Source organism: Pantherophis guttatus, chromosome 1 (genome assembly GCF_059756535.1).
Source record: "Pantherophis guttatus breed Tessera chromosome 1, ASM5975653v1, whole genome shotgun sequence".
Taxonomy (NCBI): Eukaryota; Metazoa; Chordata; class Lepidosauria; order Squamata; family Colubridae; genus Pantherophis; species Pantherophis guttatus.
The window spans coordinates 286,424,271-286,442,441 of NC_142063.1; the positions used below are offsets into that span (position 1 = coordinate 286,424,271).

At 40.3% G+C, this 18,171-nt stretch overlaps 1 protein-coding gene across 1 annotated transcript; it reads left to right on the top strand.

Moving 5' to 3' along the window:
* Positions 1-430: 430 nt before the first annotated feature.
* Positions 431-17,234, top strand: HSP90AB1 (heat shock protein 90 alpha family class B member 1). The gene is made up of 12 exons (XM_034428055.2): positions 431-841; positions 3,040-3,186; positions 5,105-5,311; positions 6,398-6,557; positions 7,641-7,774; positions 9,145-9,468; positions 10,942-11,107; positions 13,529-13,719; positions 14,072-14,219; positions 15,193-15,461; positions 15,595-15,928; positions 16,644-17,234. The coding sequence occupies exons 2-12, from the start codon at positions 3,040-3,042 to the stop codon at positions 16,751-16,753; spliced, it is 2,190 nt and encodes a 729-aa protein (XP_034283946.2). The 5' UTR covers positions 431-841; the 3' UTR covers positions 16,754-17,234.
* The last annotated feature ends 937 nt before the right edge of the window (positions 17,235-18,171 follow it).

Sequence of the window (18,171 nt, forward strand, 5' to 3'; positions counted from 1 at the left end):
GATAATTTCATTTGGGGATGATTTTAAAATGTTTTGCATTCACAATACTTAGACAGGGTTTGCATAGGATACTGCAAGCTAGTCACTTACATTTCAGCTTAGTATTTTAGGTAAATCCAGTCCACTAAATCAGTTTATAGGTCAGTGTATTTATGTAAGCTGAAACATTTGGGTTAAACACCAGTAAGCATGCATGTTGTACAAACCTAGTTTTAAGTGCCTAGATTTCTGGGAAAACATCCCCATGAATTAAATATTATTCTCAAATAAAAACATGTGTGGTTAACCTATTAATCCATCAATCAAAGCAATTTGAAGGAGAATGAAAATTAGGCTTAAAAAGCTATTAATGTGAGCTCTTATAAAAAGTGGAGATAGTGTGTGCCATCAGAAAAACAGCACTTGCCCCAGATGCATCCATCACACATCCAAACGGAGAAAAAAATAAATTGAGATTTCATAATCCGATGCAAATGGACGCACGCTTTGCGGGCTTTGGAAACGTTGCTTTTCAGCGTATAAGACAAACAGGTGGATGTTAAAAGAGATTAGAACCCTTAACGATGAAATGAAATGATTTCGTCCATTATTAGATAAGAAATGGCATCATTTCAATTCAAAGCGGGGGAAGAACAAAGGCAGCCACAGCGCCGTCAGAGGGTGCTGTCGATCTCAGAAGAGGCCCTTTTAAGGCGGACGGAGCGAAGGCCCGAAGGATTTCGCGATCAGCCTCTATAAAGGGCCGAGGGAAACGACGGCACTTCCTCTCCGGGCTGCGCAGCTCTCCCTGTCGGAAGGTCACGCCGTGCTCCAGGCTCGTCTCTCCCGCTCGTCGATCAAAGTAAGCGGCCTCCTCCTCCACCCAGAAATGGAAAAATCGAATATTCTCTTCCAATTTCTACATGGAAACGGGCCGGAAAATCTCGCCTATCTCCCCCCTCTTCGCTGCCGCCTCTGGCGCAGTAAAGACCGACGAGGAGGCCAGTTTCCCCGGGCCACGTGCTTTCTCAGGCGAGCCGAACGCCTCGGCCTCCGGGTCTCTTACCAACCGCCGGGGTCTCAATTCGCGGGGCTCGCCGGTGCTTAGGCCGCCTGGGTGCCTGATTCGGGTTAATCCACGGCGTGGCCGCGAGGCGGGGGGGTGAGGCCTAGCCAGGCGGGCAAAGCGCTGTGGCAGTGCGTGCACTGCGCCAGGCCTGCCTGCCAACAACCCCCCCCCCCCTTTCGCCTCCGCCGCCGCCAGCCTGCCATGCTTGAGTGTCGAGCCTCGGATTAGCGTCCGGCTTGGTTTACGATTATCCGCCTTCTGGCGAGCAGGGCGAAACCCGTGTCTGGCGCTGCGCCTTCCTCGAGGGCCCCGCGCTCCTCGGCGTTGCAAAACGGCATTGCTTTCATTTCTGTCCCTCGCGAGTTGTAAATAGGTTGGCATCCAGCCTTAACTCACGAGACGCCGCTGTAATGCCTGAAACATAGGTACGTACGTTTGTATATATACTGCTCAAAAAAATAAAGGGAACACAAGCAGAAGACATCCGAGATCTGAATGAATGAAATAGCCTTATTAAATACTTCGTTCTTTACATACAGTAGTTTATACACTGCTCAAACAACTAAAGGGAACACAAAACTACTGTATGTAACGAAAAAGGTATTTAATAAGGCTATTTCATTCATTCATCTGTTTTAAATAGGCTGTACACCGCCCTGAGTCCTTCGGGAGAGGGGCGGTATAGAAATAAAATTATTATTATTATTATTATTATTATTATTATTATTATTATTATTATTATTATTATTATTATTATTATTATTATTATTATTATTATTATTATTCAGATCTCGGATGTCTTCTGCTTGTGTTCCCTTTATTTTTTTGAGCAGTGTATGTATGTTTCGGGTATTATAGAGCACCATCTCTGAATTAAGGCTGGATGCAAACATAGATAGATAGATAGATAAATAGATAGATATTATCGATTTTTTGATCTGCAGTTTAAGGGCTGAGATTGTTGCTCTTTTCGCTCATATATGTGGACATTTCAGTGTGATTAAAATAGGAATCAAAAGAACAAAGAAAAAAAAAGCGGAGGTGGATCTCCGGGTAGCATTGCAAAACGTGTTAGGAGGCTTCATTTCGGAGCCTTGATCTCTCTAAACCACGAAATAATCCTGGCTATAAATCCTTGGGTTTTTTGGGGGGGGGGAGGGAATTTAGGATGTAGGAATCACAATGTGTTGGAAGTTAGTCAACCTAAATCTAGATTTAAGCTGTGCTGATGTAATGGAATGTGTGGATGACCTTGGGGAAAGAGTGGAAGAGATGGTGCTTATTAGGAAACAATCGGACAAGAGAGGCAGGAAATAAAATACATTTTATAAAATAAAATTTAGTAATTTAATGGTCAGAGAAAGAAATTCAGGAAGGATTGTCCTAGGTTCAAGCAATTAAAAGGTGGTTGTGGGAAGTTTGTACTTTCTGATTTGCAGATTATGTTCATATGGCCTTACAATAAAGTAGAATTAGTTTATCTAATCCCGTTACCTGTCTGGTTTACCTGGGAGGGCTGACATCTTGTCTGGAATTTCAGATTTCTGATGTTCTGGTTTAGTAAAGGTATTGTAACAGAGCTAAAAATGCCCTGTTCTGCTGTAGCACTATGCTCATTATTAGAAGTAATTTTCTAGGGACCTGGAGGAGATGGGAGAATGAGGAGGGTTATGTTTTGTGCTGGAGAGTGCTGCTGCCATCTAGTAGTAGGATATAATAGGTATACTAGTAGAGGAGGAAGAAAGCATGCCATTTGCTCCCTGCCGAGTCATCCACTTTCTTATTTTCAGCAACCTGTGGCTATTAAACTAGGGCTAAAATACAAGCCAATCATAGTCTCTGTCCTCCATTTTTAAAGGCAGGCAATGCTAGAGATTTCTCTTGCAAGGTAGTTGGCTGTTACAATCCACAATATAAGATGCAACTTTGAGGATTCTGTAAAAAGGTATATGCCTATTACAAAGGATGTGAACTCTTGAGTTGTTTTCCAGATGCCTGAAGAAATCCAGCATGGCGAAGAGGATGTGGAAACATTTGCCTTCCAGGCAGAGATCGCCCAGCTTATGTCCCTGATCATCAATACTTTTTACTCCAACAAGGAAATCTTTATGCGGGAGATAATTTCCAATGCCTCTGATGTGAGTATAGAGACTTGGAGCTAGGGCAGAGGAAAAGGAAAAGGCAAGAGTGCAGGGAAATTGCTACTTGGAGTGGATTGAGTAAAAACTAACATTTAAATCAAATCTTGTAGTCCTTTGTCCTGAAGTCTCAAGAGATAGGAGTTAAATCCAACCCATGTAGAAGACACCAGATTGGAAAAGAAATATGACAAGTGATCTGGACAATATTATAGTATGAATTATAATAGCATGATATTATGTTGTTCTGATTATTGGAATTCAAAACAGCTTTTTTAAAAATAGTGAATTTGATTAAAGAACGTTACTTCTGATTTAAGGAGTAAATCTAGTTCTTTAAGGCATGTTCTATTTCAATACTATTGGTAAAAAATTGGCATTGGTAAAAAAATCACGTAAACAAATGATGGATTTGGTAAGAAAGGTGCAGAGTTGTAGTCCTCAATTGGGCTCAGTTTAATGACCAAGCAAATGTTAGAAGGGAAAGTAGAATTCCCTGTTGCTCCTCTGCCATTAGGTTAGTAATTCTTGTGAGTTCTTTTACATGGCTGTTTCATATTCTTGTATACTTTTTTCTAAAACATAAGCACACTAATATTTGTTTTTGCTTTGATAAGAAAAGAGAGTTAATAGGTACAATAATTGCAAAAATTATTTGATGTGTTAACTTTTAACAACGGAATTGAGCCCTAATGTTCCATCCTTTGTAATATGAAGGCATAAGGAAACATGGTGGCTTTAGCATAATGGAAGACAGACCAATTGTGTTGCTGAATGTCTGCCACTGGGCATAAAATCAAAGCTAAGATCATATGAATGGTCCATCTGTCTCTCTGTTCTGTTCCCATTAGTAGCTAGCTACGTGCTTGAGAATCCCACAAGGCTTCTCAATTTTAGTCCTCCCTGATTTATCTCAGGTTGTATAACTTCAGGATCAATGCCCATCTGTCCTCTAAAAGTCTTGAATGTACTTCTGGAATGCTTCAAAAGCTTGCTATTGAATTGCAGTGTTGATTATATTAAATGCAGGGAGAGTAATCTTAATAATCCTATTTTAATTAAAATATCTTTTCATTAAATCAGCATAATTTTACCTTGGCTGTAACCACTTGTCTGTTCTAGCCCTCGCTATTGTTTGAAATATGATTTTCAGCTTTCAATGTAAAGTCAAGCCCATTAGGGGCATATTACCTAAGACTCCCCTCTCTCTTTCCTATTTTTGGTTTATAAGTAGCTGTGTATCAGCTGCCCTCTCTGCCATGCTTCTGTAAATGTGAACATGGCTTTATTGAGTGATAATTACTGGTGAACCCTGGTGAATTCCTTTAAGCCAAGATCATCACTTCATTTTATGGTTGCAGATTTCACAATTTCAAGTCCATGCATGTTTTTTTGTTTGACACTTACTGAGATCATCTAATTCATTGTACTATATGAGAGGAGGTGAGGCATTTGCCATGTCTGATTGTTTTTTATTCCAAAGCAAAATATATCTCTAAATTCTTTGATTAAATTATGAAGTACAGGAGAATATCAGCCTTACTTTCAAGAAAGCAACAATATGGTGTCCCCCTTTGTTCCTAAAACCTAATAAAGCAGAGCTAGATTATGATCAGTGACTAAGAATGAGCACCTTTGAATTCAAAGAGTTGCCCTTCTGAATGGAAATTAAAATTGTACTAAGAAATATGTTTTTTTCTCACCGGAAATTTTGTCTAGAGTAAGTATATGAGTCCTTGTGCTGTTCACAACAGACATATGCTTTAGAGTAGGTTTGGGGGGGGGGTTCTTTTTAAGGTTTAAAACAGATCTTTTGTTTCCTGGACTTCATTTCTTTAAAACTAGAGATAATATAGATCCTTGAATAATGGTTGAAGCTTGACAGAATCCACAAAACTTACAATTTTTAACCTTCTAGGCTTTGGACAAGATCCGCTATGAGAGTCTAACAGATCCCTCAAAGCTGGAAAGTGGGAAGGAGTTGAAAATAGATATCATCCCCAATCCCCATGACCGTACCCTTACACTGGTGGACACTGGCATTGGAATGACAAAGGCAGATCTTGTCAACAATCTGGGAACTATTGCCAAGTCTGGCACAAAAGCCTTCATGGAAGCATTGCAGGTGAGTGGTTTCAACCTAGACACTTGATAATGCTTAGGGTCTTCACGTAGCTATGAAGTTCTGACATCAAAGTTCCCTCACAGTGTGGTTAATTTGTCATAAATATGTATATCCTCAAAATTGAGTGGTGCATGATCTAGAGGTGAAGATGCCTCCCACTTGGAAGGTTGAGAGTTCAATCCTAGCAGCAACAGATGTCTATCGGGCATAAAGAGAAAATATCTGCTGCAAACTCTGCATAGGCGTGAGGAAGGGCATCCGGCCAGTAAATGCTCAGCTTCATTTAGTTGCCCTGATTCCACCCTGATAAAAGGAAGTAGAGAGTTTAAAAATGTATAACTTCAAACTTGGCGATCACCTGAATTCCTTTGGTGATGGATGTGTCTTCTGTAGATAGAAGCTGACTATGTGTAAAAGGGCATTTGCTGAAAGAGATAAAATTGTCTGACGAGGATTGTCAGAACTTCATGTCTATAGAGTAGAGGCCAAACTAGCAGGAGCATCAAAATAGGAGTCTAAGAAACTAACAAAAAAAGAAGTGAATAAGCTAATTTACCTTAAGCAAAATAACATCATGGGCATGATTTATTCTACTGGAAAGGGGTTCTTGGATCCCTTTGACTGTCTGAGATACTGCTTGTCTTGTTTGTGTACTTTAAAACCTCGCCAAGGCATTTCCAGGAAACTCGCTTTAAAAATAAATAAGGCATAACCAAAGGATCTAGTGGTGGCATGGAGTCTGTGAAATAGTTATAGGGGTATCAACTGCCCAGAGTCATGTATGTTAAGAAGGTGGCTAAGCAAATTGAATAAATAAAATCAAAACCAAACATTACAGAATATGGAATCCTATGTCCAAGATGTGCTTTCTATATGCATAAGATGTAGTCGGAATTATACCCTATTCTTACTTGGCATAAGAATTTAAATTTAAATTAAATTTAGCATAAGGTTTTAGCTGAGCTGAATTCCCTATGGATAAAACATACTTTTGCAGCTATGTCAAAACCTGTGTTTGTAATCTGGTATGGTAGATACTGTAAGTTACTGTTGCCTGTTATACATGTTGCATCCCTTGTTTTTTAGGCTGGCGCAGACATCTCCATGATTGGGCAGTTTGGTGTGGGGTTTTACTCTGCTTACCTTGTGGCCGAGAAGGTTGTGGTCATCACCAAGCACAATGATGATGAGCAATATGCTTGGGAGTCATCTGCAGGAGGCTCCTTCACTGTTCGGATTGATCATGGTACATAGTGATTTGTGTTTTTGGAAAACATTAGCCACCTAAAGAGGGATGGGAGACGGAGGAGGAGGTTGAACCAGGGTTCTTAGTTGCTTTGAAGTGCACCATTCATTCTGAATGTTGCTAAGGAACAGTGATGGAGTGGTCAACATTAGATGGTGGGATATTTTTAATATTTTAAAAAATGGGTTGGTCTATTTTTATTGTCCTTAAGACAAACTTAATGCATAAAGTGATATTCATGATTCCACATTATTACTAGATTAAATGTATACTTGAACTGAAGCCACAGCTTTTTCCTGTATTTTATTGGATACGTTGCGGTTACACAGTGCCTTGCTTATTAGCATTGTGGGGCATACTTCTAATTGAAATCTTCATATGCCTCCAGAAATCACATTTCATTGGATACCTTTACTCTTTTTTCTTTTTCATTTCCATTGTTAAATTACTTTTTTTTGCAGCAGCATTTCCCCCGGTAGCAAAAATCCCTGCCCCCCCCCCATGCCCAGCTGAGCGGCGCAATCATCAGAAGCTTTTTTAAAATTATTTTTAAAAGCATTTTTTCTACAACTTCTTCAGCCGAAAAAATGCTTTTAAAAGTAAAAAAAAAAAAAAAAGCCTCTGATGATCGCGCGGCTCAGCTGGGATCATCAGAGGCTTTTAAAAGCATTTTTTACAACCTCTTCAGCCGAAGAGGTTGTAGAAAAAATGGTTTTAAAAGTTAAAAAAAAAAGTTGGACACGCCCACCCAGTCACATTACCCCCACACACACCAAGCCACGCCCACAGAACCGGTAGTAACAAATTTTACATTTCACCCCCTGCCCCAGACAATATTGTGCTTTTCAGGAGGATATTTTTTAAAATACAGACTATATTTCTAGAAAATTATACTTTTAGTGTGTATATTTGGCAGGAGGAGAATCTTTGGAGCATATAGTAATTTTGCTTTTGCTAGAAACTCTCCCATTTTTAAGTTCTGACCTGGATTGCTTATAGTTTAGATTCAAGAGTAAATAGCACAGGCCTCAAAACTCAATGCAGTATCTGACCCTGGTAAAATGGCCTCTCTTTGCCTTCTAGGTGAACCAATTGGGCGAGGCACCAAAGTGATCTTGTACCTAAAGGATGATCAGACAGAATATCTGGAGGAGCGCCGTATCAAGGAAGTTGTGAAGAAGCACTCACAGTTCATCGGATACCCCATCACCCTCTATGTATGTATTGTGGACCAACAGGTCTGATAATAAATATCATTGCTGCTTTTAACTCTTTGCTACAGCCAATTTCACATTCCTGCTTCTGGGGAAGTACTTTCTGAACAGTCCCAAGGTTGAGAATATCTTTTTTCCCCTGGTAGCAATTGAGTTTCCCCATATTCCCAAAATATGTTTTGAAAGTAAGTCGGTGTAAGAAGAACATTGATTAATCTTGGGGAGGATGATCAGAATGGTGAAAGGTCTTTCAACCATGTTTTTTGAAAAACGGTTGAAGAGTTTTGCCTGGAGAGAAAAAGGAAAAAAGAGGTAATGATCTTTAGATATCTGAAGGGCTATCCTGCACACAGAGCAAGCATATTTAGTCACTCTTTTTCTAAAAAACAGAAGTGGAAACAATGGGTAAGAATTGGAGAGAAGCAGGTTTTGGCTAAAGTTTGAAGAGGCATCCTTATGCTAATACAAAGAGTTACAGGTAGTCCTTGACTTAATAATCATCTGATCAGCACTTAGGTTCTTCCAACACGCAAGTGCATTCAGACAAGCATAAGATACGTTTTCTGAGTTTGGACAGATATAACTTGATACCTTGTGGGTAAATGTGACATTTCCAGATTTACTCAAATATGGCCAACATTATAACAAACCTGATGAAGTCAAAACAATGGCATACACACAGTGATGTCATCATGCATGTGTTGTCATCCCACACCCCACACATATTGTTCCAGAGCATCTTGCATGATCTTGTAACATAGAATTCTTCTGCCTGCGATGAAGTCTTTTTTTAAAAAAAAAATTGATTTATATGCTGCCCTTCTCCGGAGACTCAGGGCGGCTTACAATGCGTTAAGCAATAGCCTCCAAATGTAAACCACGTGACCACAGGGATGCTGCCATGGTCATAAGTGAGAACAATGGTCATGTCACTTTTTTTCAGTGCCGTTGTAACTTTGTACAGTCACTAAATGAACTGTTGTAAATCGAGGGCTACCTGTACATTATCCATTCCCAATTGTTCTGAAAAGCTAAAATAGAAATGTATTAAAAACTGTGCTTGGGTTTAATGGGAAATAAAGAAAGGTAAAAGGTATGCTACTTCATGAAGTTACAGACAGGTGTTAACGCTCAAGTGCTCAAAAGCATTGTTTTGTTTTCTGTTGAATCCGAAGTTGGACTTTCTCACACGGGCAGCATAAATCCTCAAAGATCTCTTAGAAAACAAGCTTGGAGCTCCTGAACTGTCCTAAGGAAAGGACTTGTCTCATTTTCTGAGCGCTTGCAGTAGACTTGATGCGAAGGATGCTGTATCTGCCCCTCCCTTATTTTATCCGGCAGACCTTAAGTAACGCCTTTCCTTGCCTTTGTAGCTGGAAAAGGAGCGGGACAAGGAGATCAGCGATGATGAGGCAGAGGAGGAAGAGGAGAAGAAAGCTGAGAAGGAGGAGGAAGAGGAAGCCCCCAAAGATGAAGAGAAGCCCAAGATTGAGGATGTGGGTTCGGATGAGGAGGAGGAGGAAAGCGGCAAGAGCAAAAAGAAGACCAAAAAGATCAAAGAGAAGTATATTGACCACGAGGAGCTGAACAAGACCAAGCCCATCTGGACCCGCAACCCTGATGATATCACCCAGGAGGAATACGGCGAGTTCTACAAGAGCCTCACTAATGACTGGGAAGACCACTTGGCGGTCAAGGTGAGCGACTTGGGCGATGAGAGGGGGAACTGATCTGGATGTCCATCTAAGCAAAAGATTTTTCGCAGTTAGCAGAGAGGTCCAAATGGCAGCTGATGGGCTTCTTTAGAACTGACCATGCTTAATGTTACTGTTTACAGCTGCCTGGTAGAGAGCCCTGAATCTTGACACATTGTTTTGCTTGCTACAGAATATCTTTCACATTTTTTCCCCATTAACGCAGCTTTCACTGATACACAACTTTCAGCTTCTCTTTTCTTCCGTCTGCTTTCTCTGACTGCTGTAGCAGAGAATATTTCAAGGTGTTCCTTAACTGTTGACTTAAGTGTTCCATGATGAGAGCGTTAAAGGCAGCTCACCCTGTGAAGGAAAAACTTTGGTGTCTCTTCCCCCCCCCCCCCACCTGTGCTTCTGTTCATAAGCAAAATAAGCAGTAAATATAAGACCCTGCCTCAAGATTTAGGTGAATGGAAATAATGGGGACTGCAGCAACGTGTACATTATTGTCCCTCATGTCAGTTTTTCCGTAAAGTGATATTTAGCATAGTGCTTCAAGTCGGGAGGTGTGGGTGGAGGAGAGAATGAGACTTCCTCTCTTTTTTACTCGTTTTGACCTGTTAATGTCAAATTTAGAAGATAATATTGAAAATGAGGTCTGTCTCTGGTGGTTGCTTTCCGTATGTGCTGTCCTTTTCTGACCTTCAGGAAGAGTTGGGAGTTTTCTGCTAGTGCACAAGGAATTTTTTCTGACACAAATTTGTGTCAAAACTCATACTTTTTTCTTATTTCAGGAGATTTTGTCACAAATATCTTTCCAGCTTAGGGCAAAGGCCAGAATGCAACAGCTGAAGTAATTTCTCAGTTTGCCCAATTAATGGCTGGATTGAGAGAGCTACACTGGTTTCCATTTAGTTTTGGGTGATTCAAAGTACGGGTTCTTTAAAACCTTACATGATGCAGGACCTGCATATCTGTGGAATCATTTTCTACCACAATTTCTGCCAAGATCTGGGGAGAGCACCCTTCATGTCTCTTTGTATTGCCATAATTGAGGGGACATGCTGTTTCTAGTGGTGCCCCTCTCTTTTGGAGGATGCACAGCCCGAGGTTAAATCAGTAACAACCCTACTGGCATCCAGGAAAAAGTTGCCAAGAACTGGCTGTTCTAGAAAGCCTTTGGGAAATGATGGTGATAATTGTCATAATTGCATTGCCTGTAGGGTGTTAATGGATAGGACGGTTTGCTGATGTTAGTGGTAATGAGTTTTGCTGCGTTTCCTTTGTTCCCTATGTTTTGTTTTTGTATTATTAGTAAGCCACTTAAAACCATTTTTGGAACAGCAGCAAATACATTGCAGAAAGGGAAGAACAAAATGTGTTTTTTATGGTCAAGGATGGCTTGCTTCTAAGTGAAGCAAGTTGGAAATTAGTCAGGGGCTCACGGTACTTGCTTGTTCTTCCCAATCTTCCCAGCATTTCTCTGTGGAGGGGCAGTTGGAGTTCCGGGCGCTCCTTTTCATCCCCCGTCGGGCCCCATTTGACCTTTTTGAAAACAAGAAGAAAAAGAACAACATCAAACTCTACGTCAGGAGGGTCTTTATCATGGACAGCTGTGATGAACTCATCCCAGAATATTTGAGTAAGTCCTGCAGCCTTCCTGCACTTTTTCAGCTAGAATGACAAGTTGCTTAATTAGCCTATGGCTGACCTAATCTGCATTTACAATCACCCTGTTCCCACAACATGCTTCATTCAGTCACCCACTAATCCAACCAGAACAGCTTTTGGCAACAGACAGTGACAGTAATCAGGCTCAAAGTCACCATTTTGGGAATACAGGTTGTCCTCGATTTATGACAACAATAGAGCTTGAAATTTCTGTTGCTAAGTGAGACAGTAGCTAAGTGACTTTTGCCCCATTTTACATCCTTTCTTGCCACAGTTATTAAGTGAACCACTGCAGTTGTTAAGTTAGTAACACGATTCTGAAGTAAATCTGGTTTCTCCATTGAGATTCACTTGTCAGAAAGTCGCAAAAGATGATCACATGACCCCTGAGACAGTATAATCATCATAAATATGAACCAGTTGCCAACGTGTCTGAATTTTGATCAGGTGACCATGGGGGGGGTGCTACAATGGCTGTAAGGGTGAAAAATTTCATAAGTTGCTTTTTTCAGGGCCATTGTAACTTTGAACGGTCACTAAATGAACTGTTGTAAGTCAAAGACTACCTGTACACAGGTTTCCAGGTGAGACTTAATGGCACTGCTGCCTCCTTCCTCATCAGCCACGGAAGCAGCAGAAAGCGCTGGCTGGGGGATTCTGGGAGTTGAAGTCCACCCCCGTCTTCAAGCTACCAAGGTTGAGAAACACTGCTGTAGGCAGTTAAGTGTTGGGGAATTGTGCCCTGGCAATGAGCTGTGTAATAGGAAGTCTTGCCTTTTTTGGCCATTCTTTCTCAAATTCTTCATTTGCTTGGAGAACTAGGTATGAAAACTGGTCTTTGGACTGGGTTCAAATATTGCCCTGTTGTGGCTATTTGGGGCTGTGTTTAGCTTCCCCAAGTGTTAATTATCTGGGTCAGTTAATCCCTTTTTTTGCAGTTCCCATGACACACTAACCCTCCGCCCCAACTCAAATCATGTTGTGGTAATAGGGTTTATGCCTGGGTAATCCCCCATTAGATTAGAACTAGATACCACAAACAACTACAGGTAGTCCTCAACTTTTTAACAGTTCACTTAGTGACTTCAAAGTTACAACAGCGCTGAAAAAAGTGACTTCTGGCCATTTTTCACACTTATGAATGTTGTGGATGGTCATGTGATCAAAATTCAACCGCTTGGCCACTGACTTGCTTTTGTGACGGTTGCAGTGTTCTCGGGGACACGTGATCACCTTTTGCAACCTTCTGGCAAACAAAGTGCCAGGGTTCCAACACCTCCACCGAAAGAAGACTCCAAGGCTTGACGCAAAGTCAGTGGGGAAACAAACCAGATTCATTTAACAACCGTGTTACTGACTTAACAACTGCAGTGATTCACTTAACAACTGGCAAGAAAGGGAGCAAAAATGGGGCAAAACTCAATAGAAATTTTGGGCTCAATTATGGTTGTAAATCGAGGACTGCCTGTACTGTCAAGGTTGGTGGAGTTACAGTGGGCCATGTATATGAACAAAATGCATCTTTGCTCTGAAACAGAGGCCATCTTAGTAACAGTGATATAGTTCATCCAAAAACTGGGTTTTGCAATGCTGGTATCCTACTATTGAACTGCAACCCCTTTTTCTGCCAGCCCAGAGTTCTCTATATTGTATCATGTTTTCCTCTGATAGAACTGACAAGAGCAGGGAGAGGGCTGATGAGTTGAAAGGAGACAAAAAGGAGTTTGGTTTCCTTTGCACCCTCCTGTTTATCCACTATTCCTTCCAAAAAATTGAAGCATATATCCCTGAATTCCTTTTGTTTAAAAACATGTTTAGTGGGATGGGATAGCTGAATTATCTGGCCTAACCTCTTTCCCAGTGTCCGTCTCTGTGCAACAAATGTCATAAGTAGCTTTGCTCTATAGGAGAAAGGAAGACACGTTGGTGTTTTTAAACTTACATCAATCTTAGCCAGCTTGGCTAATGCGAAGGGACTGGGAGTTATTTAGAACAATTGGAATGCATTGCACGGCTTCCTCTGTAGGGATATAGGGAATGCCTTGGGAAGAAATAGATCCAGGTGAATGGACCTAGGAGAATGAAAGCTGACAATAAATCCAGGTGGAACAGAGCAAAAATCCTTTGTAAGTTTCCATAGCGCGTCATTGTTGGATGGGAAAGACCTCTTCACTTTAGTGCATTAACTTGATCAGACATGAAATATGAATAAAATGCACTTTAGAAGAGGGGACAATAAATATATGCATGGTATTTATACACATTCTCTTTCATCCTCCAATCACTGTAGGAGTTTTAAAAATGTTCATCAGTCTGTTCTTACCTAGATTACATCACTGCCACAGCTGTTTCCCCACCTCCCTGATTTTGTTTACTTCTCTTATAAACACAGACTTTATTCGAGGTGTAGTGGATTCTGAAGATCTGCCCTTGAACATCTCTCGAGAAATGCTACAGCAAAGCAAGATTCTCAAAGTGATTCGGAAGAACATTGTCAAGAAATGTCTGGAACTTTTTGCAGAGTTGGCTGAAGACAAAGAGAACTATAAAAAATTCTATGAGGCCTTTTCCAAAAATCTGAAGGTGAGCGTTTTGCCCCATCCATTTGGTAGCACAACAATTCAAAATATTTTTTTAGTTTGTTTCCTAACTTAGCTAGTTATTGAACAATGCTAGCTGTGAAACACACACTGCTAAGCTGTTTAGGTAGATATATTGGTTTTAAAAAATATCCTTTTGTTTGTTACATAAAAAGAAAAGGATTTATAATCGTCTCCAGCTACCATTTTTGGCTCATTTTCATACTTAAAATGAAAATGTTGATACCTAGGGTATCAAGATTTGTCTTTTTAGTTTAGATTGCCCTGTTGCAATGGGGGTGGAGAGTCTCTATAAATCCTGATATATAAATACATAAAAACTCATTCACTTTCAGCTGGGAATCCATGAAGATTCTGCCAACAGGAAGCGTCTCTCAGAGCTCTTGCGCTATCACACTTCTCATTCTGGAGATGAGATGAACTCTCTTACAGAGTATGTGTCCCGAATGAAGGAGAACCAGAAGAACATTTATTACATCACAGGTAAAGGACAGTTCATTGGCCCTGACTGAATATATCACATGGCAGGAATGCTGTCTGCCCTGAACAGCCATCTTCTTATTCTTGATCTGAGATTTACATTGAATTTTCTAGGTTCTTTGGAAGCCTGTATTACCATCTGTACTGACATATTGTCTTCCCTAGCTCTTATGAAGTGGCGTGGGAGAGCTGGGTTCATTCTCTAAACTGTAGGATTGCAGAGACCTGACCTGAAAATCTCTAAGCAGTTTTAATTTAAGTACTTAAGGAAGTAGACTTTTGAGAAGACCGTGTGAATATTGATATTTTCATCTTCCTACAAATTCTATATGCAATATTCAAGTTTCAGAATATGAAACTTCCTTTTTCAATGCATTGTTAAAAATAGTGATTCATAATTCTCCTTACATTATGTTAAATAAAACATGCAAATTAAAATATGCAGAATTAATGCATATAATAGAAAATGAAATTTGCATTCCAAAAATCCTAGGGTTTTCTGCAGTTGGTTTACTCTGCTGAAATACTGGCTTCACACCACAGTGGATATAAAACTGTCTTTTCTCAGTGTATTGCTTAAAGTTACAAATAACTTTTAAACTTCTACAGCATCCAGTTTTACTATGAATTATTGATTCTATGGGTATTTCAAATAAATATTAGAGAAATATGTTAAAATAGTAAATAGAAAAGTAAATGAAATAAGGAAAAGTGGCATTGCTTTCTGGTACCACCAGTTTTGGACATCATAAAAGAGCTGGAATGCCTCCTTGCCTGATAGTAGTAGAATAGGAGCAGTTGATTAGAATATGAAAGGATTTGGGGTTTTTAATAACCAGCATATTGAGAGAACCAGTACACTTACAGTGTGCCCTTTTATGGAAGCTAATATCTAAAAGGGAACTGTGCTGTGATATTATTGGAGGTCCAATTGTGTAACTGGAGATTTACCACTTCCACCTCTCTGGTACTGCAGGAGAGAGCAAAGAACAAGTGGCCAATTCTGCCTTTGTGGAACGTGTGAGAAAGCGTGGCTTTGAGGTGATATACATGACGGAGCCCATTGATGAGTATAGTGTTCAACAACTGAAGGAGTTTGATGGGAAGACATTAGTATCAGTCACCAAGGAAGGCCTGGAATTGCCAGAAGATGAAGATGAAAAGAAAAAGATGGAAGAGAACAAATCTAAATTTGAGAATCTTTGCAAATTAATGAAGGAAATACTGGAGAAGAAGGTTGAAAAGGTGAGATTGTCATGTTGTTGCCCTTTATGCATGTTGGGAGCATTGATGTCATTATGGTTGTTGGGAGCATACCCTGTGCCCCCATCATACATTGTTGAAGTGCCATGACTTACAATTTGGCTTATCTTTCTAGGTGACAGTTTCAAACCGGCTAGTCTCTTCCCCCTGTTGTATTGTCACCAGCACCTATGGCTGGACAGCCAACATGGAACGTATCATGAAGGCCCAGGCTTTACGAGATAACTCTACTATGGGCTACATGATGGCCAAGAAACACCTGGAGATAAATCCCGATCACCCCATTGTAGAGACTTTGCGTCAAAAGGCTGAAGCAGACAAAAATGACAAGGCTGTCAAGGATCTAGTGGTACTTCTCTTTGAGACAGCATTACTTTCTTCAGGTTTCTCCTTGGAGGATCCACAGACCCACTCTAATCGAATCTATAGAATGATCAAGCTGGGATTAGGTGAGTTGCTAAAATCTCCTCAGGAATTTGATACTTTTATTATCTGAAGAGGGAAAACTTGCCTAGTGACTGCTTCACTTGCCCTGATGTTTTCAGAGTAAGATATTTGGCAAAATAAATAGTGGATATTTGGCTTCAGCGAAAACATACCTCTTTGATTTGGGTAACAGTATTCCTGGAAATCTTCCCATAAATTTGTATTAACCTTTTAACAAGAAGAAATGTGTCCTGAGAGGGTAAAGTAAACTACATGGGGTGGTCCACATAACACTGCAGTCTTTCACATTGGCTGGTTATGGGTAAAGACATGAAGCACTGCCTGGAATCAGATACCAAACTCTGAAGCACCAAGAAAATATTTGAAGTTCTGATGCAAACTTGAATGATGCATCTTGAAAGATCAGGTGGTCACATACTCAGTAAGTGAGCGCCCTGCCTCAGATTCATTACACATGCACACGCATTGCTGTACATACAAAAACACTTACCTATAATAAGGAGAAAACATTTGCCCACCTTCATGCTTAAATTGTAGAATAAACTCTGGTGTATAAATATGGTTTATTCACATCTCTAACATTTAAGTTATAACTATATAGATATTCATAGTGGGCTTTAGAGTTTTAGTATATTTGTGTACCTTTAGCCATACTAAGGTCATGGATGTGTAGCACTATTCAGGCGTGGCCTAAGATACTCAATACTTTTCTCCTAGGAATTGATGAAGAAGAAGTTGCTGTTGAAGAATCCACTTCTACTGTATCTGAAGAGATCCCTCCCCTGGAAGGAGACGAGGATGCATCACGTATGGAGGAGGTGGATTAAAGAGGAGGAGCTGATCTTCCCTCTTTCCTGCCTCCCTCTTTCCCTGTGCCATCACCTTGCTCAGGAACCCTGGCAGTACTAACTGCACCCTCAAGATGGTCTCTGTGTCTTTTATAAATGGTTAACTAACGTGGCAGGCAGCCTTCCACATTTATTTGGTCTGTCTGCTTGTTCAGAAATGCTGCTTTAGGGGAAAAGGGTCAGTCTAATTGTTCAAAGGGTTTTTGCTCCCCTGTCCATGAAGATTTTGTTCTAGTTTTAGCTTGACCGCCAAACTTCCATCCCACTATAGCTGAAGTAAACACCCAGAGAATGTCCTTCCCACTAATATAGCAGTGAGACTCCCTCTCTCTTCCCCACCACCCCCAATCTCTCGCTGCTGCCTGTTGTCTTGAGAAAGCAGGGATTTGCAATCTTGTTCACTGTGTTTGGTTTTGTTCTACTGGAATTAAAATAAAGAAGAATATGGTTTACAATGAAATGGGTTTGTTGATTTCATTATTATGATCAAGTCGCACAGTCAGCCAGATGTTTAGACTGGATTTGGCACTGTTATCAAGGAACTTGGGAAGGGCAGAAGCTGTTTGATGGCATTGAAAGGTATTGTTGCCGGATATATACTGTTCCAAATAAAGACGCTTTTTGCAGTTGATGGATGGTGATTTGTTAGTGCTGATGGTGTTCAAGTGGTGCTCCAGAGGCTTTGTCATTTCACCCAAGGCATCTATTACTATTGATACTACCTTTGCTTTCTTTTGCCACAGTCATGCTACTTCTATTTGCAGGTCTTTGTTATGATTGTCTCCAGTTCTTTCTGATCTATTCTGCTGTCTCCAGGTCAGTGTTCACTATTATCACTCCACTGTCCACTATCAAGACTTTTGTGTCTTTCCTTATCAACAGTTGTTAAGTCTTGGGTGTTATGTGACAGATGGTTGTCTGTTTGAATTCTAAAACCTCAGAGCACTGTAGTTTCTTCATTTTCTGTTTTGTGGGTCCCACCAGTTCTTCCTTGCAGGAAAATGGTAGTTCTTGCAGACATTCATTAGACAAAATAGCAGCATTGCTATTTTGGCATGTCATTATTTATAGCCAGTTTGTGTGATTTTCTTGCAGCAGCTCACTAGGTGGTGCACTATTTCTTCAGCTTCTTTGTGGAGGTAGCATTGGTGTCTTCTTAATTCTGGCATTGCATACATTTGTGCTTAAGGCTTGGTTTTGTGAAGCCAGAATTAGCCTGTTTGTTTCTTCATTATAACTGTTTTTAGCCATTACCTGATCTTGTTATTTGCTTTGCCTGCTATTGTTTAATGTACTGGCCATGTAATACTTTACCTTGCCATGTCTCATTTACTATTCTTCATTTGAATCTTTCTTCTAATCTAGTTTGGTCTTTTTGATATTCAGTCAGCCTTCAT